The 21,469-nt window shown below is 44.6% G+C and overlaps 1 protein-coding gene across 1 annotated transcript in view; it reads right to left on the reverse strand.

Moving 5' to 3' along the window:
* CIT (citron rho-interacting serine/threonine kinase) overlaps window positions 1-21,469 on the reverse strand; it is a 167,101-nt gene that overhangs the window by 49,060 nt on the left and 96,572 nt on the right. The window contains 7 exon segments of the mRNA XM_057526212.1: window positions 2,581-2,778; window positions 7,748-7,922; window positions 8,918-9,027; window positions 10,005-10,121; window positions 14,485-14,580; window positions 17,922-18,047; window positions 19,912-20,052. Of these exon segments, the coding sequence (XP_057382195.1) occupies window positions 2,581-2,778; window positions 7,748-7,922; window positions 8,918-9,027; window positions 10,005-10,121; window positions 14,485-14,580; window positions 17,922-18,047; window positions 19,912-20,052 (963 nt within the window).

Genomic DNA, 21,469 nt, shown 5'->3' on the forward strand with positions numbered 1-21,469 from the left:
GGCTACTGCATCTGTGACCATTTTCTCTCTCTCTCTCTCAGAAAATACATTCTTCGGAACAAATTCAACAAAGCCATTCAGGCAACAGCCACCTGTGGTCCATGACCAGATTTATGGGACATAATCAAGAGGAGGGGAGAGGAAAAACCCACAGCCTTCAAACTGAACTGAGGCAAATTGATGTGAGGTCTGGATTCCTGCATGATGGGCTTACAAACAGCTGTTTGACCAAAGGCACTTTCCTGTCATCATTGTGAACAAACCCTACTTTCCAAGGGATCCTCATCTGTGAGAGTCGTACAGTCCTAGTTTCCAGACCTAGGGAGGTTCGTTTCTTTCTTTCTTTCTTTCTTTTTTTTTTTTTTTTAAGATGCTGTGAGGCAGTGATCTCATCTGACTAAATTAAGTCGTGACTTGCTGCCTTGCAGGCGTCCAGCAGCCATTAGACACAGCACATTCCGACCAGCAGCAAGACAGGACTGAAAGACTAATTTCCCCACAGATAAACAGCAGCGACACAAGCTCTACTGTATACCCTCCTCCTTCCAAACGGGCAGGGTAAGACGCTCGACCACTGCCTCCCTCCCAATTCCAACAGAGTAGAGAGGTAAATGCTTCCCTCTCCTCCACTCCAGAGTAAAAGGATTTGAGGGATTACAGGCCAGTCCCCTGGGGAGAAAAAGCTAAAGACACAGCACCAGGCTCACAGTGAGGACTCATTAAGTACAGATTAAACGACTGACGTCTCCTCCTTTCAGAGCTGGGGTGGTTCATGTGGGGGGAAATATTAATATACAAGGCATTAAATATAATAGTGGTTGGATTTTAGGTGTCTCTTTTAGCAGCTAAGAAATGCTATCTGGCTGTCTCCACATCCACCCCACTCCAGAAAGCGTATACGCCTTCTCGGCGTATATATTCATTTCATTCTTACCTCCATTTTTTTCTTCTATGACTTCTTTTCTCTTAGACTTTTCTTTCTTATTCTATCCTGTTATACTGTTTCATATCTTTCCAAACTGTTTCCAATCCATTTTTGAAACAGGGCAGAATATAAACAAAGAGACACTATTTTTTTCCAAACCAAATACTGGGGGCACATGGCATCATTTAATGAGCGTTTTCATAGAGAAAACAATGGAAACTAAGGTTGCAACCAATATCTGAACTTGGCATAAGTCCTGGAAAATCTAGGATGCACAAGCATCTTCTATACAGGAGTTACTCTGTATCCCCAGAATCCTGGAAGGCCCTGTATCCTGGACTGGTCCATAAGGACCCTGGCACTCTCAGATCATGTTCCCAATTTGGTCCCCAAACCCAACAGTGGTAGATAACCTCTAAGAAGGAAATTAGTTAAAAAAAAAAAAAAAAATATATATATATATATGTATGTATATATGTATATATACATACATACACGTATTACTTTTAAACAGAGTAAATCATAAGCAACAAAAGTACATGATCATCTGCAGAAGTAATCCTACTCTAAGAGATGTTTAGAGGTGTTTGCTGATGCAGATGGGGACAGGATCCAAAATGAATCAGAATGAATAAGATACCCATTTGGGTACCTTATTGAAAAAAACTGAACATCAGCTGCATTGTGCCCTGCCCACAGAAGGGGGTACCCTGACCAGCAGGCATGAGTGTGCCCGTCCGCTTGGCAAGTACAGTATGTTACCATTAGAAATGTATGCACTTGGTTGATACCAGCCATTAAACCCATTCAGCTCTCTATGCCCAGAGTCCAGGTCCACCAAGCAGCCTTCCAAGAGAAATGGGATTTATAAGTAGATTTCTCTGAAGGGGAAGAATGTGAAGATTATCCTGGTCAACTTGGCGGTTGTATTTCCCTCTGTAAAGCTGGTAAATTGGCATTTTTACATATAAAATTCTTGTCAGTTTTGTTAGCCTGGGTCAGTCCCTGTGAGAAGGATCAACTGTGGGAGATTGGCCAACGAAGTCACGTTTTAAGACTTGCAGAAAGAACTAAGGTCTAAATCCAGGGGCCGCCCACCACCAACAATATACCTCCTGAGAACACTCTTCACGTGAGCAAACCAGTCTCTCAGAAAGAGCAGGGAAGCCAGGTCCCTTTTAGAGAAACAATCTCTCATTCATTAGAATCATTTCCATCCAGAACCTACCAAATGCATACTATAAGACCCAAAACAGAATCTACAGCTTGAAAAAAAAAAAGGAACACAAATGAGGTTAACCAAAACAAAAACAGAAATAGGGTAGAAAGACTACTGTAAGATATAACATTATTATTTTTTTAATGTTTATTGAAAACTAAAGTAGAAGACCCAAGTAAACAGACTTTGGTTAAACTGAAATTTAAAATATAGTGATGATTATTTTAAAAAAAGGTAAATGCATAAATAAAGGAGGACCTTTTCAAGATCCTTAGGAAAGCTCAGATATTGCCCAATTGATCTAGTTTACTAATTCCAAAGAGGCAGCAGCCTACGTAAGCCAATTTTCTGCCCATTAAGCATCTCTCTGGTTTATTTTTTCTCTCTTGGCATTTCTAGGGGTGAGCAAATATCCTCAGCTCCACACTTATCCTACCGTGAGTGCCTGGATCTCTTCTTCTGCTTCCGCTGTTGTCTCTTCCAGCTCCGTCTTTGCCTGGCGGAGCTGGCTCTCCAGAGCTGCCCGGGCTGCCTGCAGGGCTGTCAGCTGAGACTCGCGCTCCTGCAGAGAGAGCTGCAGCTCCGTGAGCTGGCGCTTGAGCTCCAGTTTCTGCTCTTCATGCTCTAGACTGACCTGAGACAGAGAGAGAGATGCTCGTTGACCTTAACTGAAGAGAAAGCCAAGACGCAACCTGCCGTGCAATCTGCATCTTAAATTTGGTCATGGAATCAAATTCTCAGCACTCAACCGAGAAGGAAAAAAAATGCAATAAAACAGCTCTGACTTCGATAAGTCTCAAAAATCAACAGGAGTGAGAACACATAAGAGTATATACAATGTATATTATCAATACAAACCATCCCTTCCTTTTGTATATTCGAATGCTTGGGAAAGCTTCTAAAAAAAAAAACCACACAGCAAGAATCCCCTATGAAAATGATGACGATTGTTCTTATTAGAAAAACATTTAAAAGTAAACAGATATAAATAACATCGTATTAGTAACAAGGACACCTTTACAATGGGAATACAAGTGGAACAACAGACTGAATTCTACTTATTTTAAATATTTCTGCTCTGATTTTCCTGATTAGGTAACCCAAATTAAGGTCATATTGTGTACTAATCATTCTTCCCTCCATCTGCCCATCTATCCATCTATCTACTCAACCTTTCGTCTATTCAAGAAAAATTTACTTGGGACTTCCCTGGTGGTCCAGTGGGTAAGACTCTGCGCTCCCAATACAGGGGGCCCGGGTTCAATCCCTGGTCGGGGAACTAGATCCCACACGCACGCCACAACTAAGAAGTCCGCATGCAGCAACTAAGAAGTCCGAATGCTGCAACTGAAGATCCCGCACGCTGCAACTAAGACCCGGCGCAGCCAAAATACATAAATAAATAATGAATAAATAAATAAATATTAAAGGTAGTCACTATTAACATAAAAAAAAGAAAAAGAAAAATTTACTTGGCAAATTCTGTGTAAAAGGAAATACGGAGATGAAAAACAGTCTCTGCCTTCAAGTTGGGGAGAAAAATAAAAACCAACCATAGCCATACATTGTGGTCGAGTGCAATGGTCAGGAGATGCAGGGATGTGATGGGAACACAGCAGAGGGGGAGAGGAGGTGACTGGGGATCTCTGTGTTGAAGAATCCAGGAGCCAAACAAGCAGCTAAGGAGGGAAAGAAAATTCCAAGCAGAGGAAGCAAGACGTCCAAGGCGTGGAGATGTGGGAGACCCTGGCACATCTGCTGACGTCACCAACACTGACACGCTGTCCTAGGGACCAGACCCTGTGGCAGACATGGGGATGCCAAGCAAATAAGAGATGCTTGCTGCCCTTGGAGAGCCCACTGAAAGCGAAAGGGTACAAGCTAAACATGAAAGGCCACGGGGACCCAAAGGAGACATCCCATCCAGCTCCAGGGGGACAGAGAAGGCTCCCTGGAAAAGGTGACACCCAAGTCCCAAAGGCCAAAGGCATGAAGAGGAGAGAGCCTTTAAAAGATTTAGCCCAGAGAACCAACAGGATGTAGTGGTTAACTCAGAGTGGGGCCGAGAACAAAGGACAGAGAAGAGCCAAAGGTGACACCTATGTTGCTGGGCATCTGAATTACACAGACAGTGAGACCACTGGCCACGACAGGGAACAGGAGAGGAAGGGCCAATCTGAGGAGAAGGGCAAGAAATTCACTCTTGACACGTTGAACTTGAGCTGCAAGGGAGACATCTGAGTGGAGGTGTCCAATGTCTACTGGGACAACAGGTCAGAAACTCAAGAGACAGGTCTGGGCGGGTCGGCTGGATCTGGGAGCCCTTCACAAGTCCACGGCAGCCGAAACCAAGGCTATGATCTCTCTCTAGTGAGGATGACGAGGGGGACAATGGCTGCGGCAGTGGCAACAACGATGATGTGACAGCAGCAGGTGCAGTACCCATGTACAGCGTGCCAGGCACTGTCTTCACCCATTTCATCTCCCTAACAACCCAACAAGGATGGTATGACTATGACTTCCATTTTACAGACAAGCAAACTGCGGCCCCGAGAGATTCAGGAACTGAGAAGACATCACACAGCTAAAAAGTGGCAGGGTTAACTACTTACTGTTGGTCTTATTAAAATGCCAGCAGTCGGAGGAGGCTGCGACTCTGCTAGCATGCCTGAAAACTCCCAAGGCCACTTGGCAAAACCATGAGAGGCCGGTGACATCACTGTCACACGTCAGCAGGAAGTTGGGGAGGAGGATGCTGTCCGATGCAGGGAGAACCCAGGGGCCCTGCGCCACACAAGCTGCTGGAAAACTGCTAACGCTGCACACACGGGCTGCGGGGAAGGACACCCAGGACCCTTGCAGGCGGGTCAAACCCGAGGCTAAGGCCTCTACCCTCAATCTCAATGGCAGCAGGTGGCAAAGAGAAGGCGGATCGCCTGGCTAGATTTAAAGCTAAACTCCAGGAGAAAATATGTGCAAACAAAGTGACTGACAAGGGACTAATCTCCAAAATATACAAACAGCTCATGCAGCTCAACATCAAAAAAACAATCAACCCAATCAAACAATGGGCAGAAGATCTAAATAGACATTTCTCCAAAGATGGCCAAAAAGCACATGAAAAGATGCTCAACATGGCTAATTATTAGAGAAATGCAAATCAAAACTACAGTGAGGTATCACCTCATACGGGTGAGAATGGCCACCACCAAAAAATCTACAAACAATAACTGCTGGGGAGGGCATGGAGAAAAGGGACCCCTCCTGCACTGCTGGTGGGAATGTAAATTGGTGCAGCCTCTAAGGAGAACAGTATGGAGGTTCCTTAAAAAACTAAAAATAGAGCTACCATGTGATCCAGCAATCCCACTCCTGGGCATATATCTGGAGAAAACCATAATTCGGAAAGACACATGCACCCCAATATTCATTGTGCCACTATTTACAATAGCCAGGACATGGAAGCAACCTAAATGCCCATCGACAGAGGAATGGATAAAGAAGATGCGGTACATATACACAATGGAATATTACTCAGCCACAAAAAAGAACAAAATAATGCCATTTTCAGCAACATGGATAGACTCAGAGATTGTCATACTAGTGAAGTAAGTCAGAGAAAGACAAATATCATATGATATCACTTATATGTGGAATCTAAAAAAAATAGTACAAATGAACTAATTTACAAAACAGAAATAGACTCTCAGATGTAGAAAACAAACTTATGGTTACCGGGGAGGGGGAAAGGGGGAGAGGGATAAATTAGGGAGATTTGGGACTGACATATACACAGTACTATATATAAAATAGATAACTAATAAGGACCTACTATAGAGCACAGGGAACTCTACTCAATACTCTGTAATGACCTGTATGGGAAAAGAATCTAAAAAAGAGTAGCTATACATATATGTATAACTCGTTCACTTTGCTGTACAGCAGAAACTAACACAGCATTGTAAATCAACTATACTCCCATAAAAATTTTAAAATAAATAAATAAATAAAGCTAAACTCCAGACTCCCCTGGAGCATATACAGCCCTGAGCCCCTCAGGAAGCATCCTAAATTTCTCCCACCACCCCTGTGGGGCTGGCTATACTGACTGGAGAACAAAGCAACATGCCTTCCCTGTGGCAGGTTAATGCCCAGAGGAGCTACAGCTACAGGGCAGACACACAAGAGAGACATTTGTGGGAAGGGAAAGCAAAAGCCAGCCAGCCAGCGTTCCCACGCTCAGAGAAATCTATCCGAGTTATTTACACTCACACTCCTAAGGCTGACACTACGGGGAAGTGTGGTTAAACTTACTGAAGAGTAAAAATATCGCCTGGATTAGAAAAGTAAAACCACCGCCTGAGGCTTCTGGATAACCTAGAACAATGGCCCTCAAACTCCGGAAGCATAAGCATCACCCAGGGCACCGGTTAAAAATGCAAATCCCTGTTCCTCACCCCCACTCGACCCCGATTCCATTCAAAAAGCTGAGGGAGGAAGCCGCCCAGGAATCTGCATTTCAACACACAGGCCATGTGGTCCTAACAGAGCGGGGTCCACACCTTGACAACTCCTGCCCTTGGGAGAAGTGGCCTCATTTTAATACTCCAGTACAAATGAAGACATTCCTAAGCGTCAGAATTAAAGGTTTGGTCCTTAACTAAAGACTGTCTGCTTAACGGTCTTTGCCTTAAGAGAGATCATCTCCGCTTTGAAGAATTCCATCACAAATATTTGAGCCCAGTGTCTCTACGCCCAGCCGGGATGTCCCACTTGCAAGGACCGCCCTCCTGAGCTCCGGTCCTGCCTCTGGCAGTGCCAGCTAAACCCACCTGCCAGGCTGACAGCCCCTGACATCAGGGATGGGTCTGTCTTGTCACCACTGTCTATCTGGCTACTAATTGGCACACAGCAGGCATTTGATAAATACACAGTGAGCCATGTCAAGTCACAGCTTCAGTCAACCTCAAAAGGTTCGCAACCAAATGTGTGGTATTTCCCTCCCCAAACCTGGCTGCCTTTCCCAGCTCCCTTATATTGGGTCGGCCAAAAAGTTCATTCGGGTTTTTCCATCTTATGTGAAAACCCAAACGAACTTTCTGGCCGACCCAATACCTCTGAAGCGAATCACCTTCCATCAGACAAACCTAAAGTTTAGATTTCTCTTTTAGTCTCCCACTGTCATGGGGGGGCCTCTGTCACTGTCATTAAGCCGTACTATGTGCTAAACTCCGTGCATGGACACAGTCATGTGACCCTCGATGAATCAGGATACAGGAGGAATCACTTTGCCCCCATTTGAAGATGCACCAATTTACGTCATCTTCACGTGACCCCATGAGGGAGATACGTTTTCATGGCCGTTTTACAGATGAGGAAACTCAAGCACAGAGGCGGTAGGGTAGCCTGCCCCACCCGAGGTTACCAAACGCCTAAAAAGGGGAAGTGGAATTCTACCGCAGACCCCCATGGCCCTGTCTGCACTCTTCACCACCACACACAATGGCTCTCGTGTAAGTACTGATTTGTGCTTGACGCTTGGATGACTGGGGGCCCCTGGGTCCTCCAACAAACAGCCTCGGGAGATCACCCCTCACTCTCACCTCCCTCAGCCTGGTCTCCAGCTCCAGCAGGCGATTCTTGTCGCTGTGGTCTTGGTGGCTGATTTTTTCCAGCTGCTCCTCCAGCTTCCGGTTCTGGGCCTCCAGTTTCCCAGCCTGTGTCTCCAGGTAAAACTTCTGCTGCCTGAGTTCTGAAATCATTTCTTCCTGGGCCTTCCTGGTGGGGGTGGTGGGAGGAGCCAAGCAAATTCACAGTCTCATTAGAGGCGAGCATGTCCCCTCAGAAGGACGGGCAGAAGCAGGGTGAGAGGTGCGTCTCAGCAAGCGGACCACACTCGTTCCCAGGTCAGCGCCGCCCTGACCCGGCCTCGCGTGCATGGCCCCAGCACGGGGACCTGGGGCCCATTTAGTCCCCACTGCTCAGAGTCCCTCGTCAATGGCATTAAGTATGGTCAAGGGGGATGCAAGCGATACCATCATTTCACTCCTTTGGTAGACCTTTTTATTTTTCCAGTCTGTACAGGAGAGCAGAAAGGGCCTCCTGAGAGTACAGGAGCACCCTCACGACTCACCAAGACAGGCCCTGGGGAAGAGAGGGCGATGAGGAGAAAGAATGCTACTCCTTCTACTTCTCTGTCGACCTTGCTCACCTCTTCACCAGGCCGCTCAGAAGCTGGAATGACTCAAAGATCGGACAGCGGCCTACCAAGCTGGTTTAAACTAAGATGGGAGTGTTTAAGATCTCTTAAGGAGATTGTAATTCTTTGGGGAAAAAGATTAAGATCAAAGTGCTCCCGGAACACAGGAGAGTCCTTGCTGAACCCCAAAACTCACCCCCAAGGGCCCAACTTCACAACAGCGAAACGGATGGCCCAGTTGGGCACACCTGAGATCACCTCTGGCTGATTACAGGAGGCGAGTCTGGGGAACGAGGTCTCCAGAAGCAAACTGTAAATTACTTCATTAGAGAGATCAAAACACTCTGTGATGGGATGGTAACTTGAAGCATTTAAGAAAACGCAGCTCAAAAGAGAGGGCGGGTAGAGTGAGACCACTTCAGAGAGGGCAAAATGACGTAAATATACGGAGGCCGGGCCCCGCCACAGGAGTCGTTAAATCCGCTCCTGCTCCGCCAGACGGAAGAACAGAGTTTGTGGCCAGGAGAGAAGACCAAAGTGGAATCAAGCACACAGCTAGAATGTGAACACTTACATATTCCTCTGGGTAAAGAGACTGCTGTTTGCCGCAAGTTTATTGGCTTCCGACAATTCCACTATCCTCTGTTCCAGGGATCTGATCTTGGAATCCATGGCGTTGATCATCTGAAACACGGGGGATCTTTGGAGCCTCGCACACAGACGGTAACACCAGAATGAGAGGGAAGCGGGCCACGTGAGTGGGGAAAAGTGTCATGTGAAAGGCAGGCCATTAGACCAGAGGCTCAACTAGCCTGTACCCTGAGGAGCGCAGATCTCACTGCTCCAATGATGGCACTCATTTGTTTTATCAAACGGAGACTACAAATCCCCTCACTAGCTAAGGGGCCTGCAGTAAGCACACACGAGGGGACCTCTTGAGGAACCTGGCATTCCGTGAGTTGACAGGCCTTGTTAAATCCCCATGTCGTCCACACGCGCCCTGAGCCTGCCAGAGCCTCTAAACTTACATCTGCAAGTTCCTATTTCTCATCACCCACGAGTTTGTCGTTCTCTGGGTGATTCCTTCTCACCCAGCCCCTACTGTCCTAGATTCTCTGTATCAAAGCTTCCCCAACTTAATGAAACATAATAATTGGCCAGGGCAGGAAAGGGGCGGGGGGCGGCGTGCTGGTCAAAAACATCACTTCCCAGGACCCTCCTTTAGATATCCTGTTGTGAAAAGTCTCGGTAGGGTCTGAGATAATAAGTAGATTAACAAGCACAACAGGGGAAACTTTTAAGCTGCAAGTTTCTGAAACATCTGCCTACACAGATTAGAAAGGAAACGAGATGCCTAAGGGCGGCCACAGGCCACCGGGCACTTCGTCGGGGAGGTGGCGGTGGGTTGGTGTGTTGAAAGACAGGGTTCTAGTTGACGCAGGTCAGCGTGAGTTCTTAAAGAAGGGCGTGAAGGGCAAAACTGGCCACCCCGAGCCACCACTGCCACTGCTTTTATGAGAAGGGGTTGCAGGGAGAGCTTTCTGTTAGCAGCAGACTCCACGGGACAAAACAGACCAAATGGACTCTTCTCCAGCGGGGGCCTCCTGGCATGGTTCACACGCCCTCCCTTGGAGACCGGCTTTGAGATTCTGTCTACCTACCGCCTTCTGTTCGCTGAGAATCTTGCCTTTCTCGTGGGCCTCCTCTTCGTGTCTCTGCATCAGGTTCTCCAAAGTTTCCTTGTCGGCTAGGTCTTTCTTTATCTGATTGTCCAACACCTGAGGAAAAACAAAAGGAGAAGTTAAGTGTCCTGAGCAGAGCAGACTAACCAGAGGCACTGGAGAAACACAGGAAAGGAGGTGAAAAGCAGTGGAGAAGCCACGCTGCCCCAACTCCGGGGCACAGCGAGGGAGTGGGGGTCTGTCTATCAGCCAGGAGGAGGTTAAGAAGTCAAGTATGACCATCAAATGGCAAGTAACCGGAGGACGTGAACTAAGAACTTATTTTTAAATCAGCAGCCAAAATGACCTGAGAAGTATAGCCAAAGGGGAGGTGGACTCCAGAATGAGAGGAAAAAAAAAGATCTCTCTAGAGATCTTAACGATTTGCAGCTATTACCTAGGGGCAATGTTATCGTAGTCAATGCGCCAGTAGTTTTCAGAACACTGCTTGCTCTTAATTTGTACAAAATTAATCTCGTTATCTCCAGGCTGTGTGTGGAGAGATGGAAAGCCGAAGACCGAGGAAGTCTGTGTGACCAAGGCTGACGTTCAGAAACAGCCAGGGACGAGTGGATTCTGCCCACTGATAAAGTAGGTGGGGAGTCAATAGACTGAAGAGACAGCATAAAGGAAAGGGTGGGAAAAAAAAAAAAGGCCTCTTTCCTCCGTTCTTTCCTCTGATCCAGCTGGGGGTGAAAATAAAAAGTCATTGGAAAGAGAAATCTTTCCCAGGGGAAGAGAAATCATGTGTTCTCAGTGCTGAGAATGCCACTGTAAGCACCTACTGTTCCCAAGAGGAAAAAATAAAACAGTAATGGTGTCACCATCCACCAGCTGATCTAATGTTCTGCGAGGGACACACACAGCCCCACCAGCTGCCAGAACAACTGGTGAAAAAGAGAGGAGAAAAGGAAGGCGACATCATAACTTGCCGAGCCTTTGACCACGACCCTGTGTTTCTCATCACTGTGCTTCTCTGAATGATGGCGACTGCATCTGATACTGGGAAGAAAGCCCAAAGAATTGGGGTCACAGATGGGAACTGAAATCTGCCTTTCCCGCATTATCTATTGTGATGGGCCCTTCGTAGCTCATGGGGACACAGTCGCTGAAAAGAGCCAATGAACAGGGAGGGGGTCCACATGATAAAGAAAGGAAAGAACAGATTTCAAAGAGGGCTTTAAACTAGAACTGACTGATGAAAAAAATAGAGTGAGAGTTGGCAGAGAAGAATAAGAGGTGGAGGACGGGGTCATGGGAGAAGGGACGAACCTCAAGAGGATAAGTGGCCCGCTCTCTTGGATGTCAGGGCACGATTCTAAAATTATGAACAAGAAAAGGACAGAATCTGGGGTATGATCACAATTATTACCAAAATGGCCTCACAGGGGATGGAACAGGAACACAAAGCAGAGCAGACTAAAAAGAAATGGTTTCATAAAGATGCCAGGAGGGAAGACAGAAGAAAACAGATCTTTCCCTAACATTCTCTAGGATCTATAAAGCCAAGTTCTTGCCATCTAGAAGGTAGCAGAGACCACATAATGTCTAGACCAGGAATGCTCTTTTTTCATGCGGTGCTAAAGCAATGAAGCACATTTTCAGGATGACTCTGCTCAAACTAAGACCTCCACTTTGGCAGCGGTGGATACCAACATAGGTAAGTGTGAGCCACAAGGAACGAGCCTTTCTCAAGGATGTACACCTCCTGGCTTTGATTGGGTTAAACTGACAGGAGGATGAACAAGAAGATGCATGGGAGGGAAGCAAGGAATTTGTTTGAAATGAGAGATTCCACTGTAGACATTTATATCAATTGAAGATATCGACAGAACATGGCTTTTTGACAGAAAAGTCAATATACTGACCCAAATTACAGAATGGATTTGCAAAGGTTATTTTCATCATGGAAAGATACCAGTGGACTACTGTATACATTCTCATAATTTTCTGAAAGTCAGTTTATTTCAAGGATAAAAGTCTGGACACCAGTAAGAACTCAAACCAAAAGGACTGGTAGGTAAATGCACTAAAGTAGAGGGTCACACTAAAACACGGTGTCGTCCCTTCTGGGTTATTTTCCTGGTATTTCTTTCAATGAAAAATAACCAAAAGTAACACGAGGGGTAAAAGAAGGAAAGTGTCAGGGTAGTGATGGTGAAGATGCTGTGTGAGCATGTACATGTGTGGTTCTCCAGAAAAGGAACAGCCAACTCTTTGAGAATACCAACCAAATCAATAACATGATCATCACAAAAATTAAAAGCCTCCTTCACTGTCTGACTTGGAAGGGAAAGAGACAATATTTGAGATGGTAATGAACAATGTCTGATTCTCAAGAACGTAAGAATTAGTTAAAGGCTCAGTCCAAAATCATGATGAAAATGTGATGTGATTTCAAAAGGAAATAGATAGGCTGGCAGTCATTTCTGATCACTGAACTTATTAATAATAATTGAATTGAAATAATAATTTCAGTAAGTAAAATAATAATTGAATTTATTATTTTATATGATAGGCTGGACTATTTAGGCCAGTTCTTCTATGAAAAATGATTTAAAATGCTAGATAGAATATGGAAAACATTTTCCCAAAAGCACCTAAAAGTTGGCAAGAGAGTAAGAAATTACAGACTAAAATCTAAGTGAAAGCAGAAACCCAGCTATTTTGAACTTGAGGCATTTGCTGAACCAGATAAACTTGAGCTTCATTCTTAATTGCCTCAAAGGGTAAGAAGACAAAGAAGTCAAAGCCCAGGGCCACCCACAAGGTGGGCACACATTTTCATTCAAGGCCTCAAAGAATTTTCATTATTAATTTTCCAAGGAAAATGAGCAGCTGACCAGGCACACAAAAAAGAGAGACACCATGGAAAAGAGCCAAGAGAAACAACAGAGCAGAAACAGACCTTCAGATACTGGAATCATCAGATACAGATCATAAAACAACTATGCTAATGCATTTAAAGAAGCAGAAGATAAGCTTCAAATCAATGCAGGAAATAGAAAGTTATTGACTTAAATAATCTAGTAAACTTGGGGAAGAACCAAACAGAATGTCAAGAAACAAATAAATACAATAACTGAAATTTAAAACTCAATGGATGGGGACTTCCCTGGTGGCACAGTGGTTAAGAATCCACCTGCCAATGCAAGAGACACGGGTTTGAGCCCTGGTCTGGCAAGATCCCACATGTCGCGGAGCAACTAAGCCCGTGCGCCACAACTACTGAGCCTGCACTCTAGAGCCTGCGAGCCACAACTACTGAGCCATGTGCCACAACTACTGAAGCCCGTGTGCCTAGAGCCTGTGCTCCACAACAAGAGAAGCCACTGCAATGAGAAGCCCGCTCGCCACAACTCGAGAGAAGCCCATGCGCAGCAACAAAGACCCAACACAGCCAAAAATTAATTAATTAATTAATTAAAAAATACCTCAGTGGATGGGTTTAACAGCAAATTAGACAGGTAAGGGTTAGTACACTGGAAAATCAGTCAGAGCTTAACCAGAATGTAGCACCAAAAGACAAGGAAATGGAAAATACAAAAAAAAAAAAAAAAAAGGATAGATTAGTGGTAATCTAACACATGTCTAATCAAATTCTCATAAGGGAAGGAAAGAGAGAAGGGGAAGAGACAATACTTGAGATATAACAACCAATAACTTTACAGAATTGATTTTTTAAAATATATACATATACTCCAAAGTCCAGTATACCTCAAGGAGGATAAATAAAAATAACTCCACATCTAGACACATCACAGTAAAACTTCAGAAAATTAAAGATAAAACAAAGTTGTAAAAGAAAAAAGAAAGACTGCTTTCAAAGAAAGCAACAGTTAGACTGACAGCTGACCGTCAACTGCAATAATAAAAGCCAAACGTCAATGGAATGATATCTTCAAAAAGTATAAGAAATAACTGCCAACCTAGAATTCTATCCCCAGTCAAAGCATCTTTCAAGAACAAGGATGAAATAGAGACATTTTCAGACACACAAAACAGAGAGCCTGGCACCAGCAGACCTTCACTAAAGAAAGTCCTCAAGGATACACTTTATAAAAAAGGAAAAGAATTCCAGGTTTAAGAGGCAAGAAGGAAATTAAAAGCAAGGAGATGGTGAATCTCTCTAAATCTAAATTATCATGGACTCAGTGACAGTGGATCAAAAAACATTTTTAAAGATGGAATTGAGACACATGACGATCAAATTTTCTTAAATAATAAACTATTTTTGAACTTCGGATATCCAATCCGCCCCAAGGATAACACCCCAAGACCTCCCACCATGGCCCAAGGACAGCATTTACCACGGAGAGTCCTTTGTTCTAGCAAGAAGTGGCTCGAAGTGCCTGGGAAGAGAAAGGAGCTACATGGTGCTATAGGAGGAAGGGCAGGGAAGACTGTAAAGTGTCTTTACTTTAATTTTTTCCTCGTAGTGCTGTTCTTTCTGTTTCAGGTGCACCTCCAGGTGCTGGGCTGAGACCTGGGCTTCTCGGTGCTTCTCCTCCAGTTCCTGGACACAAAAGAACAGATGGTCAGGTGTGCAAGGGAAGGACAGAGCCAATGCATGTTAGACGTTCACAGGAGACACCACTTTGGCACAGGCACCAAAGGCAACAGGCATCTGTTTCTTCATGACTAGCCCTTAAGGCTCTTGGGAAAGGAAACCACCACCAAGCCTTGGCCCTGGGTTTTCCAGCTCCGAGTATTCACACACATAAACACATGGCTGGTGGGCTGGGATCAGAAATCTGTCAGTGCGACAGGTCAAACAAAGGCAGCTCTTCATCTCTGCCTAGAGAAATGAGAGTGACGAGGCAACACAATTTGAAAAATTCAGTACAGCACAAAGCCCCTGACCACTGTCTTGACGGCCTTAAATGAGGAAAGTAATATCAATTTAAGTTTTAAGTTAATTTATTATGAGGATAAAAAAATTTTTTGTATTTTCCTCATTAACAAAATGATTGCTCAGGAACCCTAGCTAAGAAGGAAAACTAATGTAACAATTCAAACACTTTGAGTTTTGAATGATTATTTTAACTGACTGGTAATATGGAGCATGTGAATATGTGGAGGTGTTCATATGATATCATGTTTATATGAAGTTTACATGATATAATGCTAATGGGAACAAGGCAGAACATAAAATTCACTAAAAATGACATAAACGTGTACACATACATTGAAGATAGGAAGAGAACGTGGAGTAATATAAATAGCTCAAATGTAATGTCCTCTTCATTCTCTTATTAAGATTTCTGCTTTCAAACAAAATTGTAATTCATTTGGAAATTATACCAATTCATTTGCCAACGTATTATAAACTGATCGTATAAAAGGCAGCATTCAACTCACCGAAACATTCTCTAAATGAAGCTATCTGCGTTCACATTAATTCTTATGAATCTGGACCCATTAGTTAATTACTAATAACAAAAGTCATTACTCCAAGTTTTTGTCTCTTCACACTATCTTGAAATTTTCCTTTGAAATGGAAATAATTATAAGAATTTTGAAGAACGAGGAAATTATACAGGATATGCCCATAAAATGGAGAAAAAAATAATTTTAGATTCACACACACATGAAATGTTACTGATTAAGCTTTTGAAATTCTAAAGTTTGCAAGCAGTTGACTTTGCTTTGGGGGCCAGTAAAGTATTCAATGTTAAGACCAGGTGCACAAGATCTACTGCAAGCTAACAGATGTTATCTTGAAAAGTTGAATGTAAACAGGATTTTAAGTAATAAAAACATACTTTAAGGGCTTTATGTATATTAAAGGATCCCTGGCAATGAGGTCTTTTATTAAAGCAAAAGACTCTGCTATAATGAGAACCCCAATTAGCTGTTTTGAAAGTTCTTATCAGAATAGCAAATATTTCAATGCAAATGATATTTGGGATGTGTTTCCAAGCATCATCATTATGTAACAGTATTAAGGACCCCTCTTTGCCCATATCCCAGATACTTCACAACCTAAGCATCAGGTTCTTGAGCAAAAGGCACCCTCCGATAAATGAAGTCACAACCACAAAGGTACTCGGACAGGTGGCAAGATACACTTGGAAAAAGAGATCTGCCTACTTTTTCTTTATTTTAGAAATCACTTGATAATCGTCTTGTCATAGTTTCAGACCTCCTAAGACAGCACAGGAATGGAAATCAATCTGAAAACAGGTCGAAAACTCAGATACCTGAGACTGACAACCTTAAGATCAAATTTCCGGTCTACATATGCATGGGAGTTTACAACATATAATCCAGGAATGCAGAACTCTACACTCCCACATTTTAACTGGCAAGCGAACCTTGGAAAAGCGGACATTCTAAAACCTGACTTCTTGACAGTTTGGCATTTTTTGTTGTTGTTGTCATTTTTTAAAACATTATCTTCTCTACACGTGTTGGATCAGATTCTTCAGTCCTGTTATGCAAACAGTACTGTTCGTTGCTCTATTCCCAGCTCCTAGAACAGTGCCTGGCACATAGTAGAAGCTCATTAAATATTTGTTGAATGAATGAATGAACACATCACCATTAAACAGAGAAACACTTTGCAACCACAAGACTTAACCACGTCGTTTGCACCAAGCAAGGGGGTAGCGGTGGTGGAATCTCCGTGGGAATTCATTTGACTCACGGTAAAATTCACACATTTGACAATCGCCAAGAGATACTTGGATGATGGAACGAGAGAACAGAAAGGGTAGACTGACAATCACATTTGCCTTTGTGTGTAGACGTTATCTATAAAGACTGTGTGTCAGAGCAAAACAATTTAACTGGTTTCTCTTTTCACCTGTGTGTTCAAGAGTGCCCACACGCTCACGAATATAGACAAACAGAAATGTAACGTTTTGAAGGGTTGGGTTTTCTTTTTTTTTTTTTTTTTTTCGGTATTAAGTATATAGGCCTATAAGTCGGTCATTCTTGAGTTCATATAGTTGCTGGTGACTCGTTTCCCAGAAGTGATGCAGAGGGAGAGACAGAGAGAGGGAGGTGGGAAGCACCCCGCTCACCACCTTGTCTCTTTTCTGGTGCAGAGGAACGCCCGACTACTCCAGAGTCAGTCCTGAGGGCAGGGAGGCAAGGGCTACAAACAGGCTCCCCAAAGTGGCATCAAATTCTTGGTTTGGGGACTGAAATCCAAGGAGAGTCTTTTAAAGGTTCACCTGCCTTTCACCCTGGCAAGGGCAAGACTTTGACACGTCGGCAAGCACCACCCAAGCCTTCCTTGACCAAGTTAATTTGGTCGTCAGAGCCGAAAACAGAATCATCGTGATTACAAACCTAAAAAACGATCTGCTATCTCTAAGGAAAGTGAAAATAATAATAATAATAACCACCAACTGGAGCAGGGAAAGCGAGTGGGTGGACACGGATCCATGACAAATACTACTCTGAAAAAATCTGCGTGACTAATTTGTTTCCTCTGCAAAAGCAAGAATCTGGGTGTCGGTCTTAAAGCCCTGAATCCCTACACCTTTTTCAAATGGGCATTTGCAACTTTAATGGCCATACAAAACTCTGCTGATAGAAGTACGTAAATGCTCCTGTAAAAATGTATCGGAAATGACAGCGTGTGCACGTTCGCGTTTTTAAAAGTCAGGCAGTAGCAAACAGAGCAAAAAAAATCATACTGATGGAGCTGTTACCCGTGCTGAAATGTCCAGCCTGTGGTTATTCGTGCTAGTCTCTGACGTGGCGTCCACTAAAACCACTTCCTCTTAATTCAACTGTTTGGTGATAACCTCCCCTGTGATGGTGGTTGGTTCTTCTTTTGACCCCCTTCCCTCTACAACCTCTAACCTGTTATCTTTGAACTTGTCAACTTTGGTTCCTGCTCACCAGAATTTTATCAGCCATCTGCTGGATCTGTTGGGACTTTGTCTGGATGTCATCCTTCAGTCTGTTTTCTCTACGCTCCATGGTCTCTAGCCTCTTTACCTTGTTCTCCAGAGAGTGGCGGCGTTCCTGTAGATCGTGAATCAATCAGAGAGTTTTAATGGGGTAACCGCTACGGGCACGACGCCTGCGCCGAGGGAGGGGGCCCTCGGGAAGCGTACGCTCGAGGCGGGAAGAGAAGTCTCAGGCACCCGAAGCCACGGTGAGGAAAACACAGTTCTGTGATCTGAGGAGTACTCGCTTGTGCAGGTTACAAGAGTGCATTCATTCATTCAAATATTTACCAAGCACCTACTATCTGCAAAGTACCACACTAGGCATCGTGGAAAATACCGAGAGGAAGCTGACAGAATGCCTGCCCTTGGAAGAGGTAAGATAAACACAAATAAACACGATATGGGTTCAGAGGGCCAGGGCCGTGAAGCAAACAGGTACAGAGAGGGCTGCGGGAGGGTGCAGGCAGGAGGGAGGGCTCTGAACTGAGCAGGTGAGGGGATGTGTACGCCGTGGAGCGGGCCGGGATGCGGGAGGCTGGAGGGGAGAGGGCCGGAGGGGAGGGGGGAAGGCCTTTCAGAAAAGGCGCAGCAGCAGCAGTGCAGAGGTGGCCAAGAGCCGGCGTAGGCCCCAGGTGGAGCGTAGAGGGGCTACTGCATAAGGTGTAATAGCGGAGGAGCAGGAGAAAACGGGAAAGGGGAGCATGTGTGGGTCAAATGGCTGAGAGTCTCATGCACCTAAGATGTAGGGAAGCCCTGAAAGGTTTGGGATGGGGCAAGGGGTGCTGATGAGCCTGGAGTTTGAGGTCCACGAGTCTGACCCCGTTTGAGCTAGATGGGAGGAAGGTGAGCCTGGAAGCAGAAAGCCGAGAGATTACTACATTCACCCAGCTAAGAGGAAGAGGGCCTACACTGTGGGGAGGCCTGCAGAAATGGCCAGCAGAGGGTGGACGGCGGAGACAGTGTGGGTGTATTTACAGGGCTGAGGGACTCTCGGAATGGCAGGGCCCAGGGAGAAGCAGCAGATGATGTCAAGGTGTCAAGCCTCAGGTGACCAGATGGATGAATGGGGGCCCTGACCGGTGCGAGGAAGACTGAGAAGGCAACCCAGCTTGTCAGGGAAGATACTGAGTTCATTCTAGATCGGAGGCACTGTTCAGACACCCAGTCAAGATGTCAGGGGAGCAGTGGGAAATACTTCCTGGATCGTGGGTGAGGCTGGCCCCAAAGAGACGTAGGCAAGTAGGTTCAACGCCAGCACCGTGACAGGGAGAAGCAGGCCAGGACAGGGGGGTGGTTAAATCGACTATGACACATCCGTTCCATGGACCCATCACCCAGGCGTCAGGGGAGGCGGAGGGCAGCAAAGGGGAAACGTCCCTTTTTATTCTATATTCTTCAGTTCTATGTTTTTCACAATGAGAAGACACTCGTGTGTTTCCTGTATAATTATATAATTGGTTTCAACAACAACAACAACAAAGAATTGGACAGGGAGAAGAGGCCCAAAAATATAGATCTGGGAGTTATCAACACACACAGGTCACAGCTGAAGCCTCGAAAATTAATATATTATTAACACCGTGGGGGAGAAGGTGAGGAAAAGCAAGGGTGCAGAGGGAAGAAAAAGGAAACCTCAGGGATGGCATCACACTTCATCTAGATAAACGTGAATCCTCCCACACGGGCGAACGGGTCAGAGGAAAACAAATAGGAAGGAAAAGTTTTATCAAAACATCTTTCTACTCAGAGCTGCTGTGACAAATCCTTCTCCCCTTTGGGGAAAATGGTCCCGAGCCTCTCGGGTTTCAAAGGGATTGGCGGAAGGGAAAGCGGTTTGGACGAACAGGAGCAGAGAGAGGGTGGTCCTGAGGTTTCTTCCCCTGCACAGCCGGAGGCCAGGCACCTTGGGACCCGGGAGCTGGAGGTTCCCTGCTCACCTCGGCTTCCACCAGCTTCTTCCTGATGCCTTCGGAAGAGTCCTCGCGGCTGTGCAGCTTCTCCAGCTCGCGCTCGGCCCGCTCCTTCGCCTGGCGGATGTTCTGCAGCAGCTCGGTGGCCTCCGTGCTGGCTTTCACGGCCTGAAAGGAGAAGGAACGGGGGAGAGATGGCCCAGTTTATCCAAGGAAAAAGATGGGGACCATCTCCTAAACAGGAAAAAAAATTGGGTCACACTGAATGGATATTTTTATCCATTTTTCAAAACATATAAACGTTTCATTTTATTCTGTGTTTCGTCTGTCCTAAGGTGCACTTATATATGTTTTTTAACATCACTGAATTTGGAATGCATCTACAATTAAAATTGAGATGGTGTTTTTTTCTTTCTTGGGGTACAGAAGATAATGGGGTATCGGACAATCATTAGCATCTTAGATTAAATATAACATAATAAATGCAAACAAAAAGGTCTCGGGTTCATCTGCCCAGGTATTAATGTATTTACCCCGGATTGTTAATTGTCTCCCTATTTAATCATCTCATTTGCTGATTTTCCTAGGGGAATTTGTACTACTTTTACAAGAAAACAAGATAAAAACTATAAACTATTTTTCTCAAATAAATACCTATCAAAGGGCATAACCACCACACTGTTCGTGGTGACTTGCAAACTCATGTTTAAAGAAAAAACAGCGAACCCTTTTGAAGTTAATTTTTATTTGGGTCTTAACTATACTGCAGCTCTTCCAGCATCACAGTAAAGATCTGAGTGTAAGAAACCAACAACCTCACACTCATTTGCTTGAGATTATAGTTTTAAAAAGTGAAAACGGCAAAGGAACTCCAACTTCGAGACCAGCACTGTCCAACGTGGGAGCTGCTCCCCACGTGTGCCCAGTGAGCACTTGAAACATGGTTGCTGTGACTGGGAAATTAATTTTAAATTTTACTGAAGTTTAATTCATTTAAAAACTGAAGCAGTGTACATGTTTTAATATCACTACATGCTGCAATGTTTTGTATATAATGGATTAAGAAAACTATATCATTCAGAGGATTTTACCTTTTTACCCTTTTTTAATGTGGCTACTAGAAAACTTAAAATTACTTCTGAGGCTGACATGTGTGGGTTGCTTCCCACTTCTACTGGAAAGCAGAGTTCTAGGAGATATGAATCCTCACACAAACTTCTAGCTGAAAGAGGGCAGTAGAGGCTTTCAGTAGTGAGCTCAAGAATAAGTAGGAAGGGGACAGATGAACGGATGCAGAAAATGTGGAATATCCAGGCCAAGGAATACTATGCAGCCTCTGAAAAGGAGATCCTGTCACATGCTGTAACACGGATGAACCTCAAAGACACTGTGCTGAGCAAAATGAGCCAGTCACAAAAGGGCAAACACTGTATGATTCTATCCACAGGAAGTACCTAAAGCAGTCAAAATCACACAAGCAACGTAGATGAGCAGATGCAAACTATGATATATAGGATGGATAAACAAGGCCCTACTGTATAGCACAGGGAACTATATTCAATATCCTGTGATAAAACGTAATGGA

The sequence above is a fragment of the Balaenoptera acutorostrata genome, chromosome 13 (genome assembly GCF_949987535.1).
Source record: "Balaenoptera acutorostrata chromosome 13, mBalAcu1.1, whole genome shotgun sequence".
Lineage (NCBI taxonomy): Eukaryota > Metazoa > Chordata > Mammalia > Artiodactyla > Balaenopteridae > Balaenoptera > Balaenoptera acutorostrata.